Raw genomic sequence first — 22,078 nt, forward strand, 5'->3', positions numbered from 1 at the left:
AGAAAAAGCAAAGCAAAACAACCCAAAGTAGGCAGAAGGAAAGAAATAATAAAGAACAGAAATCAATAAAGTTGAAAATAGAAAAATGGTAAAGAGAAAGTCAATGAAAAAAGAGCTAGTTCTTTAGAAAGATCAAAAAAATTGACAAATCCTGTGCAAGACTGGCAAAAAAAGAGAGAAGATGTAAATGACCAATATCAGAAACAAAACAGAGAATATCATCAAAGAGTCTGCATACACCATGAGGGTAATAAGGGAATACTATGAACAAATCTACATATGCGCATTTCACAACTTAGATAAAATGGGTCAATTCCCTGAAAAACACAAACTACTACTGCTAATCCAATATGAAATAGATAATCTGAATGGGAACTATTAAGGAAACTGCATTCATAATTTTGAAACTCCCACAAGAAAAATCACCAGGCCTAGTAGGTTTCACTGGAGACTTCTACAAAACACTTAAAGAATTAACATCAATTCTACACAATCACTTCTAGAAAACAGAAGAGGAGGGAACATTTCCTAATTCATTTTATGAAGCTAATAGTTACAGGATAACACACCAGACAAAGACATTATAAAAAAGAAAACCACAGACCAATATCCCTTATGAATACAGACATAAACATCCTTAAAATATTAGCAAATAGAATTCAACAATATACACAAAGAATTATACACCACGACCAAGTGGGGTTTCTTCCAGGGAAGCAAGTCTAGTTCATTATTCAAAAAGCAAGCAATGTAATCTACCACATTAACAAACTAAAGAAAACAAAAATCACAAAATCATACCAATTGATGCAGAAAAAGTATCTGACAAATTTCAACATTCATTCATAATGAGAATTCTCAGAAAGAGAGGGGAACTTCCTCAACTTGATAAAGGGCACCTACAAAATAACCTACAGCTAACATTACACTTAATGGTAAAAGACTGAATGCCCTCCCCCGAAGATCAGGAACAAGGCAAGGATATCCACTCTCATCACTCTTATTCAACATAGGGCTGGAAGTTCTAGTCAGTGCAATAAGGCAAGAAAAGGAAATAAAAGGCACATACGTCAGAAATTAAACTGTCCCTATCTGCATATGAATCTACATAGAAAATGCCAAGGAACAGGAATCTAACAAACACAAAACAAAACAAAAAAAAAACACTTCTAGAATAAGTGAATTCAGCAAAGTCACAGGATACAAGATAAACAACTGTACAAATACAAAAAAAAATCATATTTCTATATACTAGTAATGAACACATGGACACAATTAAAAGTATAATACCATTTGCAATCACTCAAAAACAATTAAATGTTCAGGTATAAATCTACCAAAACATGTACAGGACTTACACTGAAAACTACAAACTGCTGATGAAAGAAACAAAGATCAAAATAAATGGAGAAACATGCTGTGTTCATAGACATGGTAAAAATATCAATTCTCTCCAAATTGATATGCAAGTTTAACACAATTTCTGTTCAAAATCACAGCAAGATTTTTTCTTTTGTAGACACGGACAAGATTATTCTAAAATTCATATGGATTGGGAAAATAACTAGAATAGCTAAAACAATTTTGAAAAAGAATAAAGTAGGAAGAATTGCTTTACCCAATTTCAAGACTTATTATATAGCTACAATAATCAGGACTGTGTGGTACTGGTGGAGGAATAGATACATAGATCAACAGAAGACAGAACCCAGAAAAGACCACATAAATATGCCCAATAGATTACTGACAAATGTGCAAAATCAGTTCAATAGAGGAAAGATATCTTTTCAACAAATGGTGCTGCAGCAATTAGACATCCAAGGGGGCAGTGGAGGAGGGGGGGAGAACCTCAACCTAAATCTTACACCTTATACAAAAATTAACTCAAACCTCATTATGTTAATTTTAAAATGCAAAACTATAAAACTTTTACAAAAAATAGGAGAAAATCTTCAGGATCTAGGGCTAGGCAAAGATTTATTAGACTTGACACCAAAAGTGTAATCCACAAAAGAAAATATTGGAAGAACTGGATTTCAACTTATGCTCTGTGACTGTTAAGAGGATGAAAAGACAAAATAAAAACTGTAAGAAAACATTTGCAAACCACATATCCAACAAAGGAACAGTATCTGGACTATATTAAGAACTCCCAAAATTCAACATTAAAAAAAATCCAATTTAAACACGTGCAAAAGACACAGAGAAATTTCACAGAAGAGATATACAGATTGCACAAATAAACACATGAAAATATGTTCAACATCATTAGTCATTAGGGAATGCAAATCTAAACCATAATGAGATACCACTACACACCTATCAGAATGCCTAAAATAAAAAAGTGATAACACCAAATGCTGGCAAAGATATGGAGAAACTGGATCTCTCATTCACTGCTGGTAGGAATGTATAAGGTAGGAATGTATAAGGGTGTAGCCACAATGGCAGTTTCTTACAAAACCAAACATGGAATGACCATATGGCCCAGATTTGCACTCCTGGGCATTTATCCCAGAAAAATGAAAACATGTTCACAGAAAACCCTGTACATGAGTACAGATTCTGTACTAGCAGCAGCTTTGTCCTTCAACAGGTGAATGGTTAAACAAACTGGTTCATCCATATGATGGAATACACTCAGCAATAAGAAAGAACTACTGGTACACACAACAATCTGGATGAACCACCGGAGAGTTGTGCTGAGTAAAAAAGCCAATCCCAAAAGATTACAAACTACATGATTTCACTTATAGAGCATTCTTGAAATGACAAATTATAGCAATAGAGAGAACACATTCCTGGCTGCCAGGAGCAGGGGAGAGGGAGGGGCAGGAGGGAAGCAGCTGTGGCTATCACAGGGCAACATAAGGATGATGATGGAAATGTTCTGTATCCTCAACATATCAATGTCAATGTACTGTTTGTGGCATGTACTATAGTTGTACAAGCCATTACCACTGGGATAAATGGGTAAAGCGTACAAAGGATCTCTGTGTTATTTAACAATAAGAGCACATAGGGACTTCTCTGGCGGTCCAGTGCTTCCACTGAAGAGGGCACAGGTTCAATCCCTGGTCAGGGAACTAAGATCCCTCATGCTGGGGGAGCTGGGGAGCACATAAATCTACAATTATCTCAAAATAAAAATAAGTTTTTTTTTAATGGCATTATCTCAAAACAAAGTTTTTTAAAATGGCATTATCTCCAAAAGAATTATCAGCCAAATCATTTGTCATCAGATTTTAATACTTCTAATTTTTTTTTGTTGATGGGCAATAAAAGAGCTCACTAGAAAAATCATCTCTAACAACCTAGTTCCAAAGCATTTACCAAGTGCTTGTCATGTACAACTAGGAGCTAGGTTAATAGGCAAAGATGAGGAAGACAATGTAGATTTAGAAGAGAGTTTATACTTTTAATGAAGCTGAACAAGAACTACAGTACTGAGCGCAAGATAACTTCATAAAACACTTCATTATTCCTGCCCATAGTCATAAGTATTTCTAAACAGAATACTTGACCACTGCACGACCAACTTACATATAAGTAACTCTAAAGTCTTCCCTTCCTTCCTTCCTTACTCCCAGCCAGTGTAGGACACTTTCCGCCAGGAACCCTGACCCCCATCCAAGCCCTGGTCTCCATGTCTCAACTAAGCCCAAACCAACCCCGACCCCGAGCCATGCTGGCTGGGCAAAATCAGGAGAGGGGAAAGGTGAGAACCACACACACACCCATTCTCCTCTCACCCAACTTGCTGCAACTTCTCTGAATACGAACACCCAAAGGAAGAAAAGAATGGCAAAGGGGAAGGGCTGGTTGAGACCTCCAGCTGCCAGGCCTCCCCTCACCAGTTACATCATCAGAAAAGGAAAAGACACATAAGAGGGGAAAAGGAATAAAAAAAAAAAAAGAAGAAAGAAAGGAAAAAAAGCTATGGTACGTTTTTACACCATCCCCTCAGCTGTCACCTCCCCACCCTTCACAAAACAAAGGCGCCCAACTCTGCCCAGCTCTCTCCACTCCTGTCCCAGAAGCATTTCGCAAGTGCCTCTGAACCCAAGTACCCCTAAAACCGAGTTCCCTTACCAAGTTTATGATTAATATCTTTACCCAAAATTTTATTCCCTTTCTTGTCCCCTCAGACCCCAAACCTGTGCTAACTGAGCACTAATCAACCAGAGTCAGATGACTACAATTGCTGTTGTCGACAACATCTTTAGCGTACTAAAATTGCTATTATAGACATCATCATTAACGTACAAACTCAGGTTGGTTCTCCAGGGCAAGATGAGCTGACAGATCCCCAAGCCATGGACCACCTGGCCAGAGAATGGTAAACCAGAGACATCTTGACTCCCAAAACTAGAAACTACAATTAAGAAATGTCACAAAACAATGATTAATCCCAGCCTCTTTGTTCTTCCCCTTTTAAAAACCCCCCTAACTCAAAGATCAAGTTGGAGTGGCTAGGAGGCTTCTCCCACTCCCTTGCTTGGTGCCCTGCTGTACAGTAAACGCTGTGCATTCCTTCACCACAAGCCCATGTTAGTAGACTGGCTTTGCCGCCCATCGGGCGAGCAGACCCCAGTTGGGTTCAATAACACCTCCTTCCCTTTAAAACACACTGTTCTCCTCCCAGCTTTGGTGGAGCCATGCCTCAGGAGTCACATTCCAAGAAACTGGAAAACAAATACTAAATGAATATAATCCATCATTTGTGAATACTCTAAACCTTGCCTTCTACTGAAGCTTTACTGTAAAGCTTTTTATTGATTTTCACATTTTAATGGTTAGGTTACTCTTAGAAATTAGAGGTTTAGTTTATACCAAGAAATATTAAACTATTATCCACACCTACCGGGCAAGAACTGCTTTCACCTGTTAATATAACTTGCCCGTCTGGCTTTCCACTGAGACCCAGCAAGTGAAGCCTGTGAGTAGTCAAAACTGGCAACCCAAGGATGTGAGGGCAAGCTTCAATAATGATAATGGCCTCTCCACTAACTAGGACGGTCGATCAGGCTAACGAGCTGGCTCATCAGGTTCCCATCTTCCCTTAACATATCAGGTGTTCTGTTTCCAAGGCCGGGGGTGTAACAAAGAGACTACACGGCCCTTGCACAAGAGTTCATCTACTTTAACCCACAGTTTCACATTCAGTTCTAATAAACTTAGTTTCTAAGTTCATGGCTAATCAGAAGGAATATGTTTCACAGAGAAAAAAGCACTCTGTTCATTCACCCAAAATTTAAGTGCCTAACAAGTGCCAGGCACTTGGAGACGGAGCGTTGATTTATACACAGTGATCCCTGTCTTCCCTGGCTTACGTAGGCAAGGGGGCTCAGACAGTAGAAGAGTAAACTAAAATAAATATAAATGTAAAGAAAATAATTACAAAAAATAATTACAAACTGTGATTGTTGCTAAAAGGATATAAACAGAGCCAACGAACTTGTCTTTTCACGGGATATGAAGAGCAATTTCCTTTCCAGTACTGTCAAAACATAGAATTAAAAAATTCATACAATTTATTAACCCCAAATACACTCTAAAATTTACTTTTAAAAATTAAATCCCAGCTGCTGACTTGTTAACCTCTATGCTAAAAGCTGAATGGCATTTCAAATCCCTAGACTAGAGATGGTAATGCAGGGCATAAGGCAGTATTTCCACAGATGGAGGTTACAAAAAATAGGTCACTGAGAAGTGAGGGAAGGAAGCAGTAAGACAAAAAGCATGCCTTCAGCTATTTCAAAACTTGGCCTAGGCTGGGCCCTCTAACAAGGAAAAACACTCTTCTCCTCCTTGTCAAGATCACATAGCACCCTGCTCCCTGGGATCCACAGTCCCTACTAGTTCCATACTTTAGTTGCTTTAAGCAACTTTTGTAGACTAACCTGGGCACAAAACCACCATGTGCAAGGTTGGTTTTTAAGGAAAGTGGAGTATCTTCCAAAAAAAGGAACCAACAAATCAACCCCACTTAAACTGGAGACTGCCAAGTTAATTTAAAACACTAGCCGTGCTCTCTGCAATGTTTAGCTCCATTCAGAACTCAATCACACCAGCCAACCTTGGAGGAATATAAACAAAATTACATTATCAGAGGTACCTAACCTTTTCAGATGTGCCAAACACAATAACCTCGTGTTAAAACCTACTGACTGGAAGATATACTTGACTGCAAATCTGACCCACACAGGGAATAATCTGAATTTCCATCAAGAAGGCTGTAAGCACCAGATGACGGAGCAAAAGTGAATCCAAGCTCCATCTGAGCCTAGGAGTGAAGACAGTTCTGAACTGTCATTTTGGAAGACACTCACATCTCTTACAATTCAAATGTAATTTCCCCAAAGTTAATTCCAAAATTTTTGTTAGTTTGGCTTTGCTTTCTCAAAAAGATTATTCATAGACTTGAAGACTAGATGTGTTCCCTGCTATTGCATCTCCACTTCTTCCCTTTTCACAAAGCCTGACCTCTATTAAGTTAGGAACTTATATCTGAAAGCTTCTACCTAGACTTTCTTTAGTCTAAACACCTCAGCTATAAATTAATGGCACAGGGGAGAGGGGGGCTGGGGGCGTGGATCTGTACTCCACTCATCTCGTTACAAATTAGGAATTGGAGAGGAATGGTCTCTCTTTTTTGAAAGATCTCCAGAGAATTATTTTCCATCAATTCCCTCCTTTCACCCAGCTCCTTTGTAACCACTGCCACAAAATTCCCCCTTTGGGTCTCTTAGGCATCACCCTCAAACTCTCCCATCCACCTGTGCTGTTCCGTTCTCCCATGGATAACATCGGCCTCTGTAACAACCTTGCAAAGCTGCCCCCCTCAGTCTCCTCACTCTCTGCTCAGAAGCCTCTAACTTCCCATTTCACTCAGAATAAAAGTCAAAGTTCTGCATCATGTAGCCAGCCTGCCACCTCCTTAACTCTCCAGCCTCATCTCCTATCTTTCCCTCACTCCCTGCTCACACATTTACACTAACTTTCTGCCTGGAATGCTCTCTCCTCTCCCTGAGGGGCTCTCTCAAATGTTACCTTCCCTTAACCCTCCACCCGCCCCCGCCATGTAAAACTGCAAACTTCCAACTCCCTATCCCCCTAGCAAACTATTTAACTGATGTTATTCACTACTATCCCCAGTGTAAGTTCCAGGAATGCAGGGATTTATCTGTTTTATTCACTGCTGTATTCCCAAGGTCTAGAACTGCGCAAGATACCCGACCATTCAGTACGCATTCATGAATGAAGGAGTCATTTACTTAACAGATATCTGCTGAGCGCCTAGTCCGGGCCAAGTTTGTTAAGTCCAGACAAATAAAACACTGTCCCTGACTTTGACGCACCAGATGGATTACTGCACACAAACAAAACAGGACTGCAAACTACGGCCACCAGCAAGCCACAGAACGTGCCAAAAATTCAAAGGAAGAGGTCTCGGTTTTGCCCTTCGGGAACACAGTCCAGCTTCCCACCCTCGCGAGATTCTCCAGGGACCATCCCCAGAGGGCCTCTTCTGGTCCCCTGAGAGGGGTGGGGACCCTCGCCCTTCCCAAGCCCGAGAGGTTACTTGTCCAACGGTGCAACTTCCGGCCGGACACAAGATTTAATAAAACAAATTTTAAAACCTCCGCCCTTCAGCTTCCACCCCCCCCTTCCTCTGCCTCGCAGGTCACCCCCTTCAGTGGCCCGCAACCGAATCCTCAGCCCGGCCTGACCGCCCTCACAATGGAAAGCGCCCTACTTCCGCAGTCCCCACCTGCTCCCGGCGTCCCCTGCGGCTCCTCCCTGGTGCGCATGCGCGAGCAAACCCTCCTGCGCTGCGGAGAGGCAGGCCGTGAGCGAGGCTGGGCACGCCCCCAGCGTACAGCTGGCTCCTGATTGGCTGCCTCTTGCTCTCCTGAGCGCTGTTGGGGAGGCCTGCGGCTGCGCCTCTGAAGGCGCTGGCAGTTGACTCTTGTGCGACTGCTTACTGCTCCTCGCCGTCTTCGCGGGCTTCCTGGAATCGTTGCAACGCCGCCGGCATGTCTCAGGTATAACGTGTGCCCAGCCTAGCTGCGAAGGTGCCACGGGGCGGGAGGCTGGCGCGGGGATCATCCCGCAGACACAACCCTGCAAGGTCTTTAACTTCCGGCTCTGCTGTTCTTCTGGACCCATGCCCAGCGCACTCTTTGGACGGAGAGCCCTGTAAGCGGAACTTTCCGTGTTTGGACTCACAACGCCGCTACTTAGCCCGCAACTGCTGGCAAGCTGCCCATGGGGAGGACTTCGCAGTGAAGCAGGAATTGGGGTTGGAGGCGAGGGTCCTAGGAAGACAGATAGGATGTAGTGGGTTACATGGATCGAAAGAGTAAGGGGACCGTGTGCCCCATTCGGAAGGACACGGCAGGAGTAGGGGCGCCATACAGAGTGGAGAAGCAAGGAGGCTGTGGTTGAGAGCTTGGAGGTCAGGGAAAGTAGGGGCTGAGTGTCCGGCGTGAGGAGGGGTGACCTAGAGGTCTTTCCCTCCTTCGACTGTAGACGCTTTTCTGGGACCTAGCAGTGTGGGGCGACCTTTGGCTCCTCTACCCTCCCTCCAGTCAGGCACTGGGTCAGAGGTCGGCGCTGGATGCCCTCTCTCAGGGGGAGGGGGCCAGCGGGCTCTGGCCGCTGACACCGCTGCGATCATGCCCTGTTCCTTTCTCAACTATTTCAGTCACGCAGTGCCAGCCCTATCCGCAAGTCAGGGCTGTCCTGGGACCCTGTTCTGGCCAGGGAGTTGGCCACGCTGCCTTTTCTGTGACGTGTATGCCCACTGCAGGCAGTCGTAGGCTGTCTCCTTCACCTCCGTTTCCAGTACCTGATACCTAGTATAGTGAGAGAGCCCAACGCATAGTTGTTCATCAAATGAGTGAACCGATGTGCTTCCCCTCCTGGTTTTGCTGAATCTTTCTAGCCGTGCTGTTGAGTTGAGGAAAGACTGCTTTTCCTCACCTGCACTGCAAGAGCGAGTGCTGCCTTTCCAGCCCCCCCATCCCCACTACTGTGCTCTATTCAGGCCTCTTCTCTCCCTCGACTTTAGGCTGAGTTTGAGAAAGCTGCTGAGGAAGTTAAGCACCTCAAGACCAAGCCAGCAGACGATGAGATGCTGTTCATCTACAGCCACTACAAACAAGCAACTATGGGTGACATAAATATAGGTATGCTGAGGTTCATCAAATGAGTGAGGGTCGAGACTCATCAAAGCAGGCTCAGCAGCCTTGGTTGGTGCTGGAACTCTTAATCCCTGGGTGGGAACCTCACTCTCAAAACCACCCACAGCCCTACTGCCCTACTCTTAAGGCAGTTCATGGGATTCCTGAGGTTTAAGCTGGGAGAGGTTCCCCAGAGATCATGTTCCTGGATGGGGTTCACAGACCCTGTACTGTTCTTGGTTTCTTCGTGGCTCATATAGCAGTATTCAAATCCTAGTTTGGGAAGAACTTTATTCATTCCAGCATTTTCCATCTATTTGGGAGGAAGCAAAGATCGCAGCTTGGGAGAAATTTGCCCCAAGCTCTCAGATCAGTAGTAGTTCTGTTGAACCATACTGCTTCCACCCCAGATGGGCAGGATCAAAGTCAGAGCACTCGGCAGCTAGGCCAAGCCTGATGGCAGGAGCAGAGAAGCAGCTGGCTTCCTGCGGCAGGTCGGAAGCGTTTTTGCTGATAGCAGTTCCAGATGACCATTTGGCCCCTGTCAAAAAATCTTGGTATGGATTTTGAGGCCTTGGTTTGGACAACCATATTCTGTAATCCTGTCTTTTCTGCCTTGGACAGTTTTCATTCTGCCCATAGGTTCCTGAAACTCAGGAGTATATGGCAACAGCACGATGCAGTCTATGAAAGGATTCAGAGGTGGTGGCCATAGTAGCGTAGAAGGAGGTCACCCCGCCCCTGTTCAGGAGGGCAAGTGTAGCCCCCAGTTCCACTGCAGTTGGGGTAGAAGGTGGAGCTGGTGGGCTGGCTGCTAAGGATCCTGGGCAGTGCCAGATCAAAGATTACAGGGCGGGCTTAGTTCAGAAAGGTCTTGTGGTGAAGGTGAGTTTTACCCTGGGTTTATAAACTCTGCATCTTCCTAGGGAGGCAGGAGAGATGAAATGGGGGTCACCAGAATGGCTGAGAAGCTTTTCTGACAAACACAATTTTCACAGAGACTGGCCTCTGCCCTGCTTTCACATAAGTATAGGTAGACTGGCTTGGGAATCTTATCACTTCCTGATTAGCTCCCTCTAGGGCTGCACTGTCCAATACAGTAGCCAGTAGCCACATGCAGCTATCTAAATTTAAATGGCAAATACTTAAATAAAATCAACAGTCCAGTCCCCAGTCACACAAGCCACATTCCAGGTGCTCAGCTGCCATAAGTGGCAGGTGGCCCCTGAGTTGGACAGTGCAAATGTACAACCTTTCCATCATCGCGAAAGGGCTGTTAGGATGTGCAGTTCTAGGATTCTGTTGATGATCCTGCAGGCTCAGTCTCGCTCAGGTATCCCTGGGAATGCTTCCTGGCAAGCACTTGGGGGGAGACTTGATGTTTCTCAGACACAGTGGTCCAGGCTATGGGCACTGCGATCGTTCCCCTTGGCTTTCTTCTCAGTGTGGCAGTGAACGAGGTCAGCAGGGAAGTAGTAAGTGTGTTTTCCAAGTGCAACTGATAACAGGTCTATATGTGTAAACCCATGGTATAACTTAAAGGAATCTTGCCCTCACGAACAGAATTCCCACAAAACAACAAGAAATAGACTAACAATTTGGTAGCAGAATGGGGCAAGGATATGAACAGACAGTTCACAGAAAAGGACACCCAGAAAACTGATAATAATGTGGGAGAGAAATTGGGTGGGAAACGTGGGAGGAAACTTTATAGTATTCCCCTTGTGGTGTTTGAATTTTAAACCAGATGAATGGATTGTAGTACTTGTTTTAAAAAAAAAAGAAAAAAATTAAAGTACGGTTTTTAAAAGAAATTTTGGAGTTATTTAACTTATAAGACAAGGACTCTCTAGTAATGAGAACAGTTTTCCTCCTACTTTCTCTAGATTTTAAATTTGGATTTCTGTACATGTGGGTTTCTGAAGGCAGAACCCACCGTACTAGACCCATTTAACTCCATAGCAGAGCCTAGAAGGAATAGTGTAATAAAATATAGCTTTCATGGCAAGAAGATTGATAAAGTTCCTTATTAGAACTTGCAGCAGGTCTCATGTCTTTCCTTCTCTTGTTTAAGAACGGCCTGGAATGTTGGACCTCAAAGGCAAGGCCAAGTGGGATGCGTGGAATGAGCTGAAAGGTAATTGTTCTAATATGTTTCCCTCATTTGGGAAGCCCAGTAATGAAATACTCTTCATTAAGGAGTATAAGGGGTGAGGAGAGAGAACACAGTGGATGAGGCACATGCTGGGGAACCAGTTTGACCGGGGCCAGGATGGAAAAAAAACTGGGCCGCCTACTTATTCTTCTAATACCACTTATGCCTTTTCCAAAAACACCATCTCTGAGTCATGGTATCATCTGGAGAGAGGAGGGGCTGGGGACCAGGCCACTAACAGACTGGGAGGTGATAAGAGTTGGCTTGGCCTTTATAGGTATTTAGAATAAGGGGTGGTTTCCTGTCCAAACCGCCCTCTCCCCCACAAGGCCAGGCAGTGACCCTCTAGCCCAAGCAGCCCTCGCCGGCTCCCTTCCAGCCAGAAAGGCACCTAAAAAAAAGGAATGAACTAATGCGCGGCAAGCTGCTGGCACATCGTAGCCTTGGTGAATGGGGCTATCATGCGCTAAGCAACAGCAGGCAAGAAGTATCCCAGCGCTGACTTAATCACGTGCCGCCTGCAGCCGTAAGACCCAAAAGTTGGCACTAAAGTGCCTGCCAGCTTTTGTGCCCTAGCTAGCTTGTTTCTGAATAAGCCCTCTGTCTTCCTGCAAATGAGAAACACTTGAATTCAAAAGGGGCCAGAATACAAAAAATACACTCCTAGGATTTGCAAGTAACTGGAAGAGGAATGCCCGTCTGACTGTCCGTTCTCATTGGGCATTTCCATACCATTCCCAGGCCCCATGTACTTGCCCTTGCTCCAGAACACACTCTGATCCTCAGTGAGTATCTCTCCTTCCCCGTAGAATCCAGGACTCTGGCATCACCGTCTCTGAGGGGTATCGCCAGTGTCCCCTATATTCCTCTCCGAGAGCCAGCTGCTGTGCTCAGAGTCCTCAGAACTTTTCTCATAGCTTCTCTCTGGGGAGTAGAGGGTGCCTGGCTTTGTTTTTTCCCTGACAGCTTAACAGCTCTGGGAGATAAGAGCCCGATAGAGAAATAGGTGATAGGTCAAAGCCAACTGTGAAAGTCAGCAGGACCAATAGTCCCTGCAGCTCCCCATGTTAGGCTTGACATGACAGTAGGGGGACTCACGTGGGCTCAGTGCTTTATGGAGCATTGCCTGTGGATCAGGCTCCTCGAGGACTTGAAGTCAAATCCTGGCCAGGTCTGTGAGGTGTAGGTAGGAGAACCACCACCCCCTTCACAGGTGAGAAACTGAGCCTCAGAACGTTAAACCAGGGCTCTAAAGTCTGCTACCTTTCTACCATGCTGCCTCTGTGACAAATAATCTTGTTGATGCCTTACAGGGACTTCCAGGGAAGATGCCATGAAAGCTTATGTCGACAAAGTAGAAGAACTAAAGAAAAAATATGGAATATAAGGGACTGGGTTTGGCTGCCAGCCACACATTTCACCTAAACTGATCTAATACCTTGTTTTTCTAATACTGTGGATGAAGTTAGTAAATAACTAGTTAACCCAGTTGCTCAAAATAGCCCAGGATATGACACTAACAGAGTAGGGGCTGAAATGGTTACTGATCCTTGCTGAGTTGTTTTTATCAATAGATCAATTAAAAGTATGTTTGTTACTTTAAGTCTTTGATAACCTGGGTTCTTGAAATAATGTACTCTGTTGCGATCTCTCTTCCTCACTTTTTCTAACAGTTTCATCTGGAAGTGTTTGAGCTTACCCTTCTCACCCTCCTCTGTGCTCTGCTGGAAGGTGGGCAGGCACTCCCACCTGTTGAGACCTGGCATGTGCTCACCTCTCGTGTGGAGGAAAAGGATTATAGAAGTGGCCTTTCCCACCTCCTTCCCTCAACTCCAGCCACACTGGTCAGGCAGGCTGAGATGTCAGTTTGCAGCTACTGCCAACCCTCTGTCAGGAACATTGCTGGCCGCAAGCTCTGAGGAAGGCAGGGTTGATGAGTGTCTGAGGTCTGTCTGAGGTCCAACCAGTCCATGGTTGCAGAGCAAACAAGCAAGGGTGGAAGCCCCAGGCAGGGTGAAATGTGCATCTGCAGGGAGCATTCCCAGAGTCCGTGTGGAAGCTTGGCCACAGGCAGCTGGGCAGGCAAAAAACAAGTGGGGAAAGCGAGGGCTTAGCAGGGAGGAGGGCAGTCAGGACCTAGGAAGGGCAAGGGGTTAAGGTTGCAGAGAAGAAAGGCTGGAGCTTGACTTTGGAAGATGCAGCCGGTTGCATAGTAAAAAGGAAGAAAAGGAGACAGCTGTCAGACCCTCCCTGCCCCATGTTCCCTGTCAGTCACTTCCACAGTCCTACAGGGGAAGCACTCCTATTTCCATTTTGCGGGTAAGGATGCTAAGGCCAAAAAGAAATCAGGAGAGGCTCACTGAGGCCAGGAAGCGTAGTTCTCCCCTCCCGAGCCTGTACCCTGGTTTTAGACATAGTTCAGCCTTGCTCGACAGTGAGACCTGAGCATTACAGTGACTTGGCCAGGGTCACTCAGCTGGTAAAGAAACTCAGAACCAGCGTTCAGGTGCAGATCTCCCTGGTCCAGATACCTGTACCATCCAAGGTGGCCTCACAGACATGAGCAGCATTGTGATGGGAGACACAGGAGCAGCAGGGAGGACAGGCGTCTGGTGGGGCTGGCGGACGGCAGGCCTTCAACGCCGAATGGGACTAGGTAGTGGAAAGTTGGTAACCAAGTTAAAAAGTACAGATTTTTTTTTTTTTTTTTTTTTTTTTTTGCGGTACGCGGGCCTCTCACTGCTGTGGCCTCTCCCGTTGCGGAGCACAGGCTCCGGACGCTCAGGCTCAGCGGCCGTGGCTCACGGGCCCAGCCGCTCCGCGGCATGTGGGATCTTCCCGGACCGGGGCACGAACCCGTGTCCCCTGCATCGGCAGGCGGACTCTCAACCACTGCGCCACCAGGGAAACCCCAAAAGTACAGAATTTGACCGTAGGTGATGGGGAGCTGCTGGGGAGTCGACATGGTCAAAGGCATTCAGACGGTCAGTCTGACTGTATCAGTAATTATTGAAAGTAGCTAATCGTCCTTTTCCAGCCCAGGCTGCCCAAGGAAAGCTAAGCCCCACAGCTCAGATGTAGACGGTAAGGTCACCCCAACAAAGCAGTAAGGTCAAGGTCCAAAACGCAGACACGCGGCCCAGGGGAGGTGAAATCCTGAATAGCAGTGTCACTTGTGCAGCGCCAGTTCCTGGGCACGGATGTGACTGAGGGTATATGAGGCAGGGAGCCCACAGTCCTCTCCCACCTTGCTTCACCCAGGCTGCCAAGACCACCCAACTCATGGGCATCTGTGAGCCCCAAGGGAGGCAGTAAGGAGTCATAGCCACTCGCCTGTACCCATTTTTGGATCATCTTTGCTCGGTTATTGGCTGTTTCAGGAGTAAACCAGAGGACAAACAGTCTTACATAGAGGCAAGGTATGGCGCTTGTCCACACAGACCTGGTCCAGGGTCGGGCCTAGCGCACCCACCCCGGGGTTGTGAGAAGCTCCTGGCATACAGTAGGTGCCCCGGTGTGTAGCACTTTATCAGGAATTTCTCTCTCACCCTCCTTCAAACCAATTTTTGTCTCTGGCAACATCCCTGGCAATATCTATCAGAGTCAGGGACCTAGCGCAAGAGCAAATTATCACTCCTTTGGTAATACTGGAGAGGGTGTGGATAAGAAAAGCACCTGCCTAGTATCCTGCCCTATTTCTAGCTTGTGAAAGGCAGCCAGGGGCTGTGCTCAGGCTCCATGTCACTGCCTTGCTGCCAGCCAGGATCCCAGAAGAGTGGGCCTGAGCTTAAGGAAGCCCTGATAAAGATAGCGCAGTCTGGCCCCCTGCAGTTAGTTACACTCCGCTAAGACTGTACGGTGATGACTCGTATCTCTTCTCCAGCGGATGCCGATTGCAGAGAAACACTGGAGTGAAAAGGCGGACCCAAGGGCCCTCTGCCCACCACTGGCTTGGCCTCTGATGGGTGGCCGTCCTTTGCGGAGGACCTGCAGAGCCAGGCTCCCTCTCAGTCTCTTTGCTTCAGTTCTGAATGTTATCCATGGTGCCTTGAGGTGGGGACTACACCTCCTAGCTGTGTAATGGGGGTTACTGTGTCCATTACTCAAATGAGGAAATGAAGACTCAGGTGATGAGTAGATCCAAACCCAGGGCCCTCTGGCTGGGGAAGGCCTTTCATCCCCTTCCGTCGCGTCGCCTCTCGTTACTGCTGGCTACCCCTCCCTTTGCACCTCCTTCGTCTGTCCAATGACCGTGGTGACCCCTATCTCGCTGGGCCAGCGTAAGACGCTGCGGAATCCCACACCGGCTGGCAGCTCCTTCCTGAAGAGTGGCTTCGAAAAGCAGGTCACCTCTCCAAGACTGGAGTGGGGTCCAGGCGAGCTGTACATTTTAGGCACCTCAGGTGATTCCGAGGCTCTGCCAGGTTTAGGAGAGGCCCTCCCCACTCACTATAAAGTAGTGGTACCGGTTTCTCCGAAAGCAACGTTGGTCTGGCATTCTGAGAACATGTCACCAGTAGCCTTGGGGGCTGTGCCTGCTCTCGTAGCCTCTGCAGGAGTCTACGTACAGCCCAGGGAGGGCTCACAGGTCTGGGGAGAAAATGCGATAGGCAGTGGGGAGCAGGCAGGACACCAGTCTTCACCCCCTCCTCAGGTACACCCCGCACTTGGGTGGGACTTCTTACCTCCAGTCAGACTTTGGTGACAGACGTACATGTGAATCCCACTTCGGGCTCTCAGGTGCTGAATCACCTATCTTCTTAGAGCCACACTTCCTTCATCTGGAAAATGAGCCGATAAGATGGGTAAAGTGCTTAGCGTGATGCCCAGCAAACAGCAACTTGCTAGCAGCCTGGAGGGCTTCCCTGGCCTGGAGGACTTCCCTTATCCTCACCCTTAGTACTTCCCTCCCCAACTGTGTGGACAAGCCTTGGCCTTGAGGACACAAACTGCTGCTCCCCTCTTAGCAGCGCTTCAATAATTGGGGGTCAGCCATGGCCTAGGATGTTCTCCCTATTCCAAAGTAGTTCCGAGATCCAAAAGCCTGGGAACTGCTGCTGTAGATCAGGGACCGGGCATCTTGGGGGACATGGAAAGGCCACTGGAGTGCAATCTGGGGACTTTGGCTCAGCCATTGCCCTAGTTACATGGACATAGGGCAAGTTATGTCACCTCTGTAAGCCTCAGTTTCTTCAATAAAATGGGGCTGAGCAGAAGGTCATGTGTCCAGCGTAGAAAGGAAGGAGAGCCAGAGGTGGGGAACAAGAAGGCCCCAGGGATGGCCGGCTTGACAGGAATCGGGCTGGGAAGTTGTGAGGGGGCGGTTTAAACAGCCAGATGAATAAAGGTGTGTAAAATTAAATTACAGGTATTGGACATGAAAGGATGCTCCGCATCACTAATCATTAGAGAAATGCAAATCAAAACTACAATGAGGTGTCACCTCACACGGGTCAGAATGGCCATCATCAAAAAATCTACAAACCATAAATGCTGGAGAGGGCGTGGAGAAAAGGGAACCCTCTTGCACCGTTGGTGGGAATGTAAATTGATACAACCACTATGGAGAACAGTATGGACGTCCCTTCAAAAACTAAAAATAGAGCTACCATATGACCCAGCAATCCCACTACTGGGCATATACCCTGAGAAAACCATAATTCAAAAAGAGTCATGTACCACAGTGTTCATTGCAGCTCTATTTACAATAGCCCGGACATGGAAGCAACCTAAGTGTCCATCGACAGATGAATGGATAAAGAAGATGTGGCACATATATACAATAGAATATTACTCAGCCATAAAAAGAAACGGAATTGAGTCGTTTGTAGTGAGGTGGATAGACCTAGAGTCTGTCATACAGAGTGAAGTAAGTCAGAAAGAGAAAAACAAATACCGTATGCTAACACATATATATGGAATCTAAAAAAAGGAAAAAGGGTGGTTCTGAAGAACCTAGGGGCAAGACGGGAATAAAGACGCAGATGTGGAGAATGGACTTGAGGACACGGGGAGGGAGAAGGGTAAGCTGGGACAAAGTGAGAGAGTGGCATGGACGTATATACACTACTAAGTGTGTGAAGTGGATAGCTGGTGGGAAGCAGCCACATAGCACAGGGAGATCAGCTCGGTGCTTTGTGACCACCTAGAGGGGTGGGATAGGGAGGGTGGGAGGGAGATGCAAGAGGGAGGAGATATGAGGATATACGTATATGTATAGCTGATTCACTTTGTTATAAAGCAGAAACTAACACACCAACGTAAAGCAATTATACTCCAATAAAGATGTTAAATTAAATTAAATAAATAAAGAAGTAAATTACAGGTATTCGGAGTTGAGGATGAGCCCAGAGAAATAACCAGCGGAGGCAGGCTTTAAGGGGCTGTGGCTTTGCGCTGGCTCAGGGCAGGACAGCACCTCTGACCTCAGCAGCTCCCAGGGAAGAGACGGTCAAAATGTTTCTTCCCTTATTCATTTATTTGTTTGTTTGTGTGATTGCACACAACCTCTCTTTTGAAAGGGCTTGAGGTAGCTAAGGACAGACCCCCCAAAATGAGCAAAGCCCCATCAGGATCCTAGGTCTAAGGATAACTCAGAGCCCTCCTTGTTCTGAAAGAGCTGTAAACCAGATACTGCAACAGAGGTGCTCTTGGATGCCCTCTCTGTACACCTCCAAACAGAGAATCCCCCTTGCTTCGCAACAGCCGCCTGCCTTGAATACAACTCAACCCTTGGAGGACCAGGAATTAGTCGACCTACGACTTTTTTCTTATTTTGTGATTTTTTAAAAATTTATTTATTTTATTTATTTATTTTTGGCTGCGCTGGGTCTTCGTTGCTGCACACGGGCTTTCTCTAGTTGCGTCGAGCAGGGTCTACTCTTCGTTGCAGTGTGCGGGCTTCTCATTGCGGCGGCTTCTCTTGTTGCAGAGCACGGGCTCTAGGCGCGCGGGCTTCAGTAGTTGTAACACGTGGGCTCAGTAGTTGTGGCTCACGAGCTCTAGAGCGCAGGCCCAGTAGTTGTGGCGCACGGGCTTAGTTGCTCTGCGGCATGTGGGATCTTCCCGGACCAGGGCTCTAACCCGTGTCCCCTGCATTGGCAGGCGGATTCTTAACCACTGCGCCACTAGGGAAGTCCCATTTTGTGATTTTTTGATAAGTATTCTTGCTAAGTAATCAATGAACTAGTGTAAGTCTAGACTGAAAATATTTTCCTTTTTATGTAGCTGTAAAGATAGCCCCACACGGGCTTCCCTGGTGGCGCAGTGGTTGAGAGTCCGCCTGCCGATGCAGGGGACACGGGTTCGTGCCCCGGTCCGGGAAGATCCCACATGCCGCGGAGCGGCTGGGCCCGTGAGCCGTGGCCGCTGAGCCTGCGCGTCCAGAGCCTGTGCTCCGCAGCGGGAGAGGCCACAACAGTGAGAGGCCCGCGTACCGCAAAAAAAAAATAAATAAATAAATAAAAAAGATAGCCCCACAAAGGCTTTCCAGAGAAATCAGCGAGATATCAAAAACAGCACAGAACTCTGCACTTGGTGCAGGGTAGCCCAAGTATGTGACTTGTAGGGCCCCAAAATGCCCTGTTAGAGTGGGTTAGATTGTGTTCCCCCAGGAGATACATCCAAGTCCTAACCACACACACACACACACACACACACACACACACACACACACGCACACACTCACACACCCCAATACCTGTGGATGTGACCTTATTTGGAAAGAGGGTCTTTGCAATTGTAATTGAAACAAGGATCTCAAGACAAGATCATCCTGGATTAAGGCTGGGTCCTAGTGCAATGACTGTTGTTCTTATAAGAGGAAGGAAAGGGAAATTTGAGACCAAGACATGCACAAAGAGGAGGACAACGTGAATACGGGGACACAGGTTGGAGTTACCTATCTAGGAGCCAAGGAGGAATGCCAAGGGCTGCCAGCAACACCAGGAGACAAGAGAGAAGCGTGGAATGGGTTTTCTCTGACTCCCCAGAAGGAACCAACCCTGCCCGTACCTTGCATCTGGACTTCTGGCATCCAGAATTGTGGGAGAATAAATTTCTGGTCTTTTTTAGTTACCCAGTTTATGTGATTTGTCACAGGAGCCCTAGGAAAGTGATATGCCCACTGATCCCCGTGTGGCCGCTCATGGGCTGGTCTCTTACACCAGTAGCCCTTGAAGACCCTGAATGTCTTGGTCAAGTACAAATGAGACACCATTATGTGGAGGGCTCTCTTGTGAATACTTGATCGGGCTCACCTCTGTTAGAAATCAGGGGCCTTAAAGGCATGGGAGTGAGCACAGTTCTGGTGGAAATCATGAAAAAGCTAGGGCTCAGGCTGCTGCCAAGGTGACCATACCTAGAAATCACCCACCGGCACCAGGGCATGAGCATCTGGTAGGAGATTTGCCAAAAGAAAGGGGAGACTGCAAAGCGGGAGGGGTTTGGAGGGACTCATTATCTCAGCCCTTCGCACAGTTTTGCCTAAGTGTGGCCCTGAGGAACGTTGCCAGTTCACCAGGCCATATAATTTGAATCACAAAGTGGCCACTCTTATTCTTTCTGACCTTGAGTAAGTTTCTTATTTTCTCTGAGCCTCAGATTTTTTTTTTTTTGGTCTATAAAATAGGGATAATCTATATGGTGCAGAATTGACTGAGATTTAATAAATGCCTAATACACAAAAGAAAAATGAATACATAATAGCTATGATTAACCAACAAAAGCGTTTGGGTTTTTTTGGTTTGTTTTTTTTTGCGGTACGCGGGCCTCTCACTGTTGTGGCCTCTCCCGTTGCCAAGCACAGGCTCCGGACGCGCAGGCTCATCGGCCATGGCTCACGGGCCCAGCCACTCCGCGGCATGTGAATCTTCCCGGACCGGGGCACGAACCCGTGTCCCCTGCATCGGCAGGTGGACTCTCAACCACTCGCCACCAGGGAAGCCCATGGATTAATCTTTTTATGGTTTTAAGATCTGAGAGGTTCTGGTTGAGGTAGCCAAGACCCTTCCCCAATATTAAACTGTATATCCTTTGTGCTCATGTGTGCTTGGACCAGCACCCCTGCTTTTGAGTTATAATTCCCCCTCCCCTATTCCTGGGGAATTAGCCCATCAAGGTCCTAGAGTATAGGAGGGATCATTTTTCCTGAAGGTCCCAGCATGAAAATCCTAGGGAAGAATGATTGCCTGGGTCTTTTGACCCTCTTTGAATGATCTCATGGCCAGCGGCATAGAACACCTTAAGTGGCCAGGCCTCAGTGGAAAGTTCGCCCATCCTCCAAAATCTCTAATTGTAGGGACATGACAAGCGGGAACTGCTTGCTGACATCTTTCCCAGAAGCGTGGAAGAAGCTGTTTGCCACAGCAAAGAATGATGTCAATAAAACCTCTTACCTGAGATTTTATTTGGACGCTTTATCTGTTGCTGTGTAACAAGCCACCCCCCAAATTAGTGGCTTAAAATAACAACTATAATTTCATCATCATTTTCATAGTTCTGGGCTTGACTAGGCTCAGTTGAGTGGCTCTTGTTCAGGATGGCTCATGTGGTTGCAGCTAGATGGTGGTGGGGATGAGGTCACCTCAGAGCTTCCTCACTCACATGTCTAGCGGTTAATGCTGGCTGTCAGCCAGAGCACCTACACACAGTTCTCCGTAGGGCTTGGGCTTCCTCACAGCATGGTGGCTGAGCTCCCAGAGTGAGTGGGACCCAGGTAGAATCTGTACTGCCTTTTATAACCTAGCCTCAAAAGTCACATGGTATCTCCTCTGCCATAGTCGTAGCCCACCCAAATTCAAGGAGGAAGAACACGGACCCCATTCTTGATGTGAAGAGTATCATAATCACAATGTAGGAAAGGCCTGTGGGATGGGAGACACTGTGGCAGCTATTTTGGGTTATACATAACCTGCCAGAGATTTATGGGCATATTGCATGTGGCCTCCATCAAACGGTCCTTTCCAGATAACCGAACCACTACATCCTCTTTTTGCTTAAGCTAGTTTGACATGGGCTTCTGTCATTTCCTGGCTACAATATAACGCACATCTCACAGGGCTACTCTAAGGATTAGATGATTGATAATGCTTGCAAAACTCATAGCACAATGCAAACTATAGGAGCTCCGTAAGTGGAAGTTCCCTTCCCCCCTGATCCTTGCCTTCCAGTGACTCCTCATTTCCCCTGTGGCTAGTGAGAATTTGCAACTAATGCCATCTATGTTGCAAGACAGCAGTAGCAGTAATCTTTACCACCATGAACAGTTCATATCACGTGCTTACAGTTACAGTCAGGAATTTTGTAGTACATTTGCTCCAGCCCAATACAGACGGAACTCTGCTCTTAAGCTGTGATCTTTGTTCCTTCTACCCACCAATTTAACATTTCCATCAATATGATCCCAAGCTGGAACCTTCACTGACTTCATATTATAAGCAAAAGATTTTGCAAATTGATTTTTAAAGAGTTTTTAAACAAGGCTTTTAAGATACAGTTTCTTTACATTATATCCCAAATCTCTAGACAGACATCACTTTCATACCCCAGTCCCAGACTATGCTGCTTTTAAAAAAAAATTTTCTCTGATTTGGAAAACAATGTGCATGCATGGCAGAAAACTTGGGAAATACCGGAAATATGAAAAAGAGAACAAGTTACTTCTCATAATCGTATAGCATATAATGGGAATCACATTGTATATAAAATTCTGTAACCTGATTTTTCTCCTCTAAAA

General features: G+C 46.4%; 2 protein-coding genes across 9 annotated transcripts in view; one reads left to right on the forward strand and one right to left on the reverse strand.

Moving 5' to 3' along the window:
• Positions 1-16,080, reverse strand: part of C6H2orf76 (chromosome 6 C2orf76 homolog) — a 94,310-nt gene extending 78,230 nt beyond the window's left edge. Inside the window, exons 1-2 of one of the 8 annotated variants that reach the window (XM_060153021.1) lie at positions 7,775-7,829; positions 5,459-5,500 (exon numbers count right to left, since the gene is read on the reverse strand). In XM_060153021.1, the coding sequence (XP_060009004.1) occupies positions 5,459-5,500; positions 7,775-7,814 (82 nt within the window). In that variant the 5' untranslated portion in view covers positions 7,815-7,829. Of the gene's footprint in view, positions 1-5,414; positions 5,502-7,722; positions 7,830-16,028 lie in introns of those variants that run through there. The other 7 variants (XM_060153029.1, XM_060153028.1, XM_060153026.1 and 4 more) reach the window with 7 other exon arrangements.
• On the forward strand, positions 7,900-12,946 carry DBI (diazepam binding inhibitor, acyl-CoA binding protein). Its single transcript, XM_060153030.1, has 4 exons — positions 7,900-8,048; positions 9,077-9,194; positions 11,263-11,325; positions 12,657-12,946. Exons 1-4 carry the CDS (start codon positions 8,040-8,042, stop codon positions 12,728-12,730), a joined length of 264 nt encoding a protein of 87 aa, XP_060009013.1. The 5' UTR covers positions 7,900-8,039; the 3' UTR covers positions 12,731-12,946.
• Positions 16,081-22,078: the final 5,998 nt, after the last annotated feature.

The sequence above is a fragment of the Lagenorhynchus albirostris genome, chromosome 6 (genome assembly GCF_949774975.1).
Source record: "Lagenorhynchus albirostris chromosome 6, mLagAlb1.1, whole genome shotgun sequence".
NCBI classification, from domain to species: Eukaryota; Metazoa; Chordata; class Mammalia; order Artiodactyla; family Delphinidae; genus Lagenorhynchus; species Lagenorhynchus albirostris.

Coding starts and splice junctions, on each gene's coding strand:
- DBI (XM_060153030.1), top strand. Junction 9,195..11,262: donor TATGGGTGACATAAATATAG/GTATGCTGAGGT, acceptor CTCTTGTTTAAG/AACGGCCTGGAATGTTGGAC. Junction 11,326..12,656: donor TGCGTGGAATGAGCTGAAAG/GTAATTGTTCTA, acceptor GATGCCTTACAG/GGACTTCCAGGGAAGATGCC.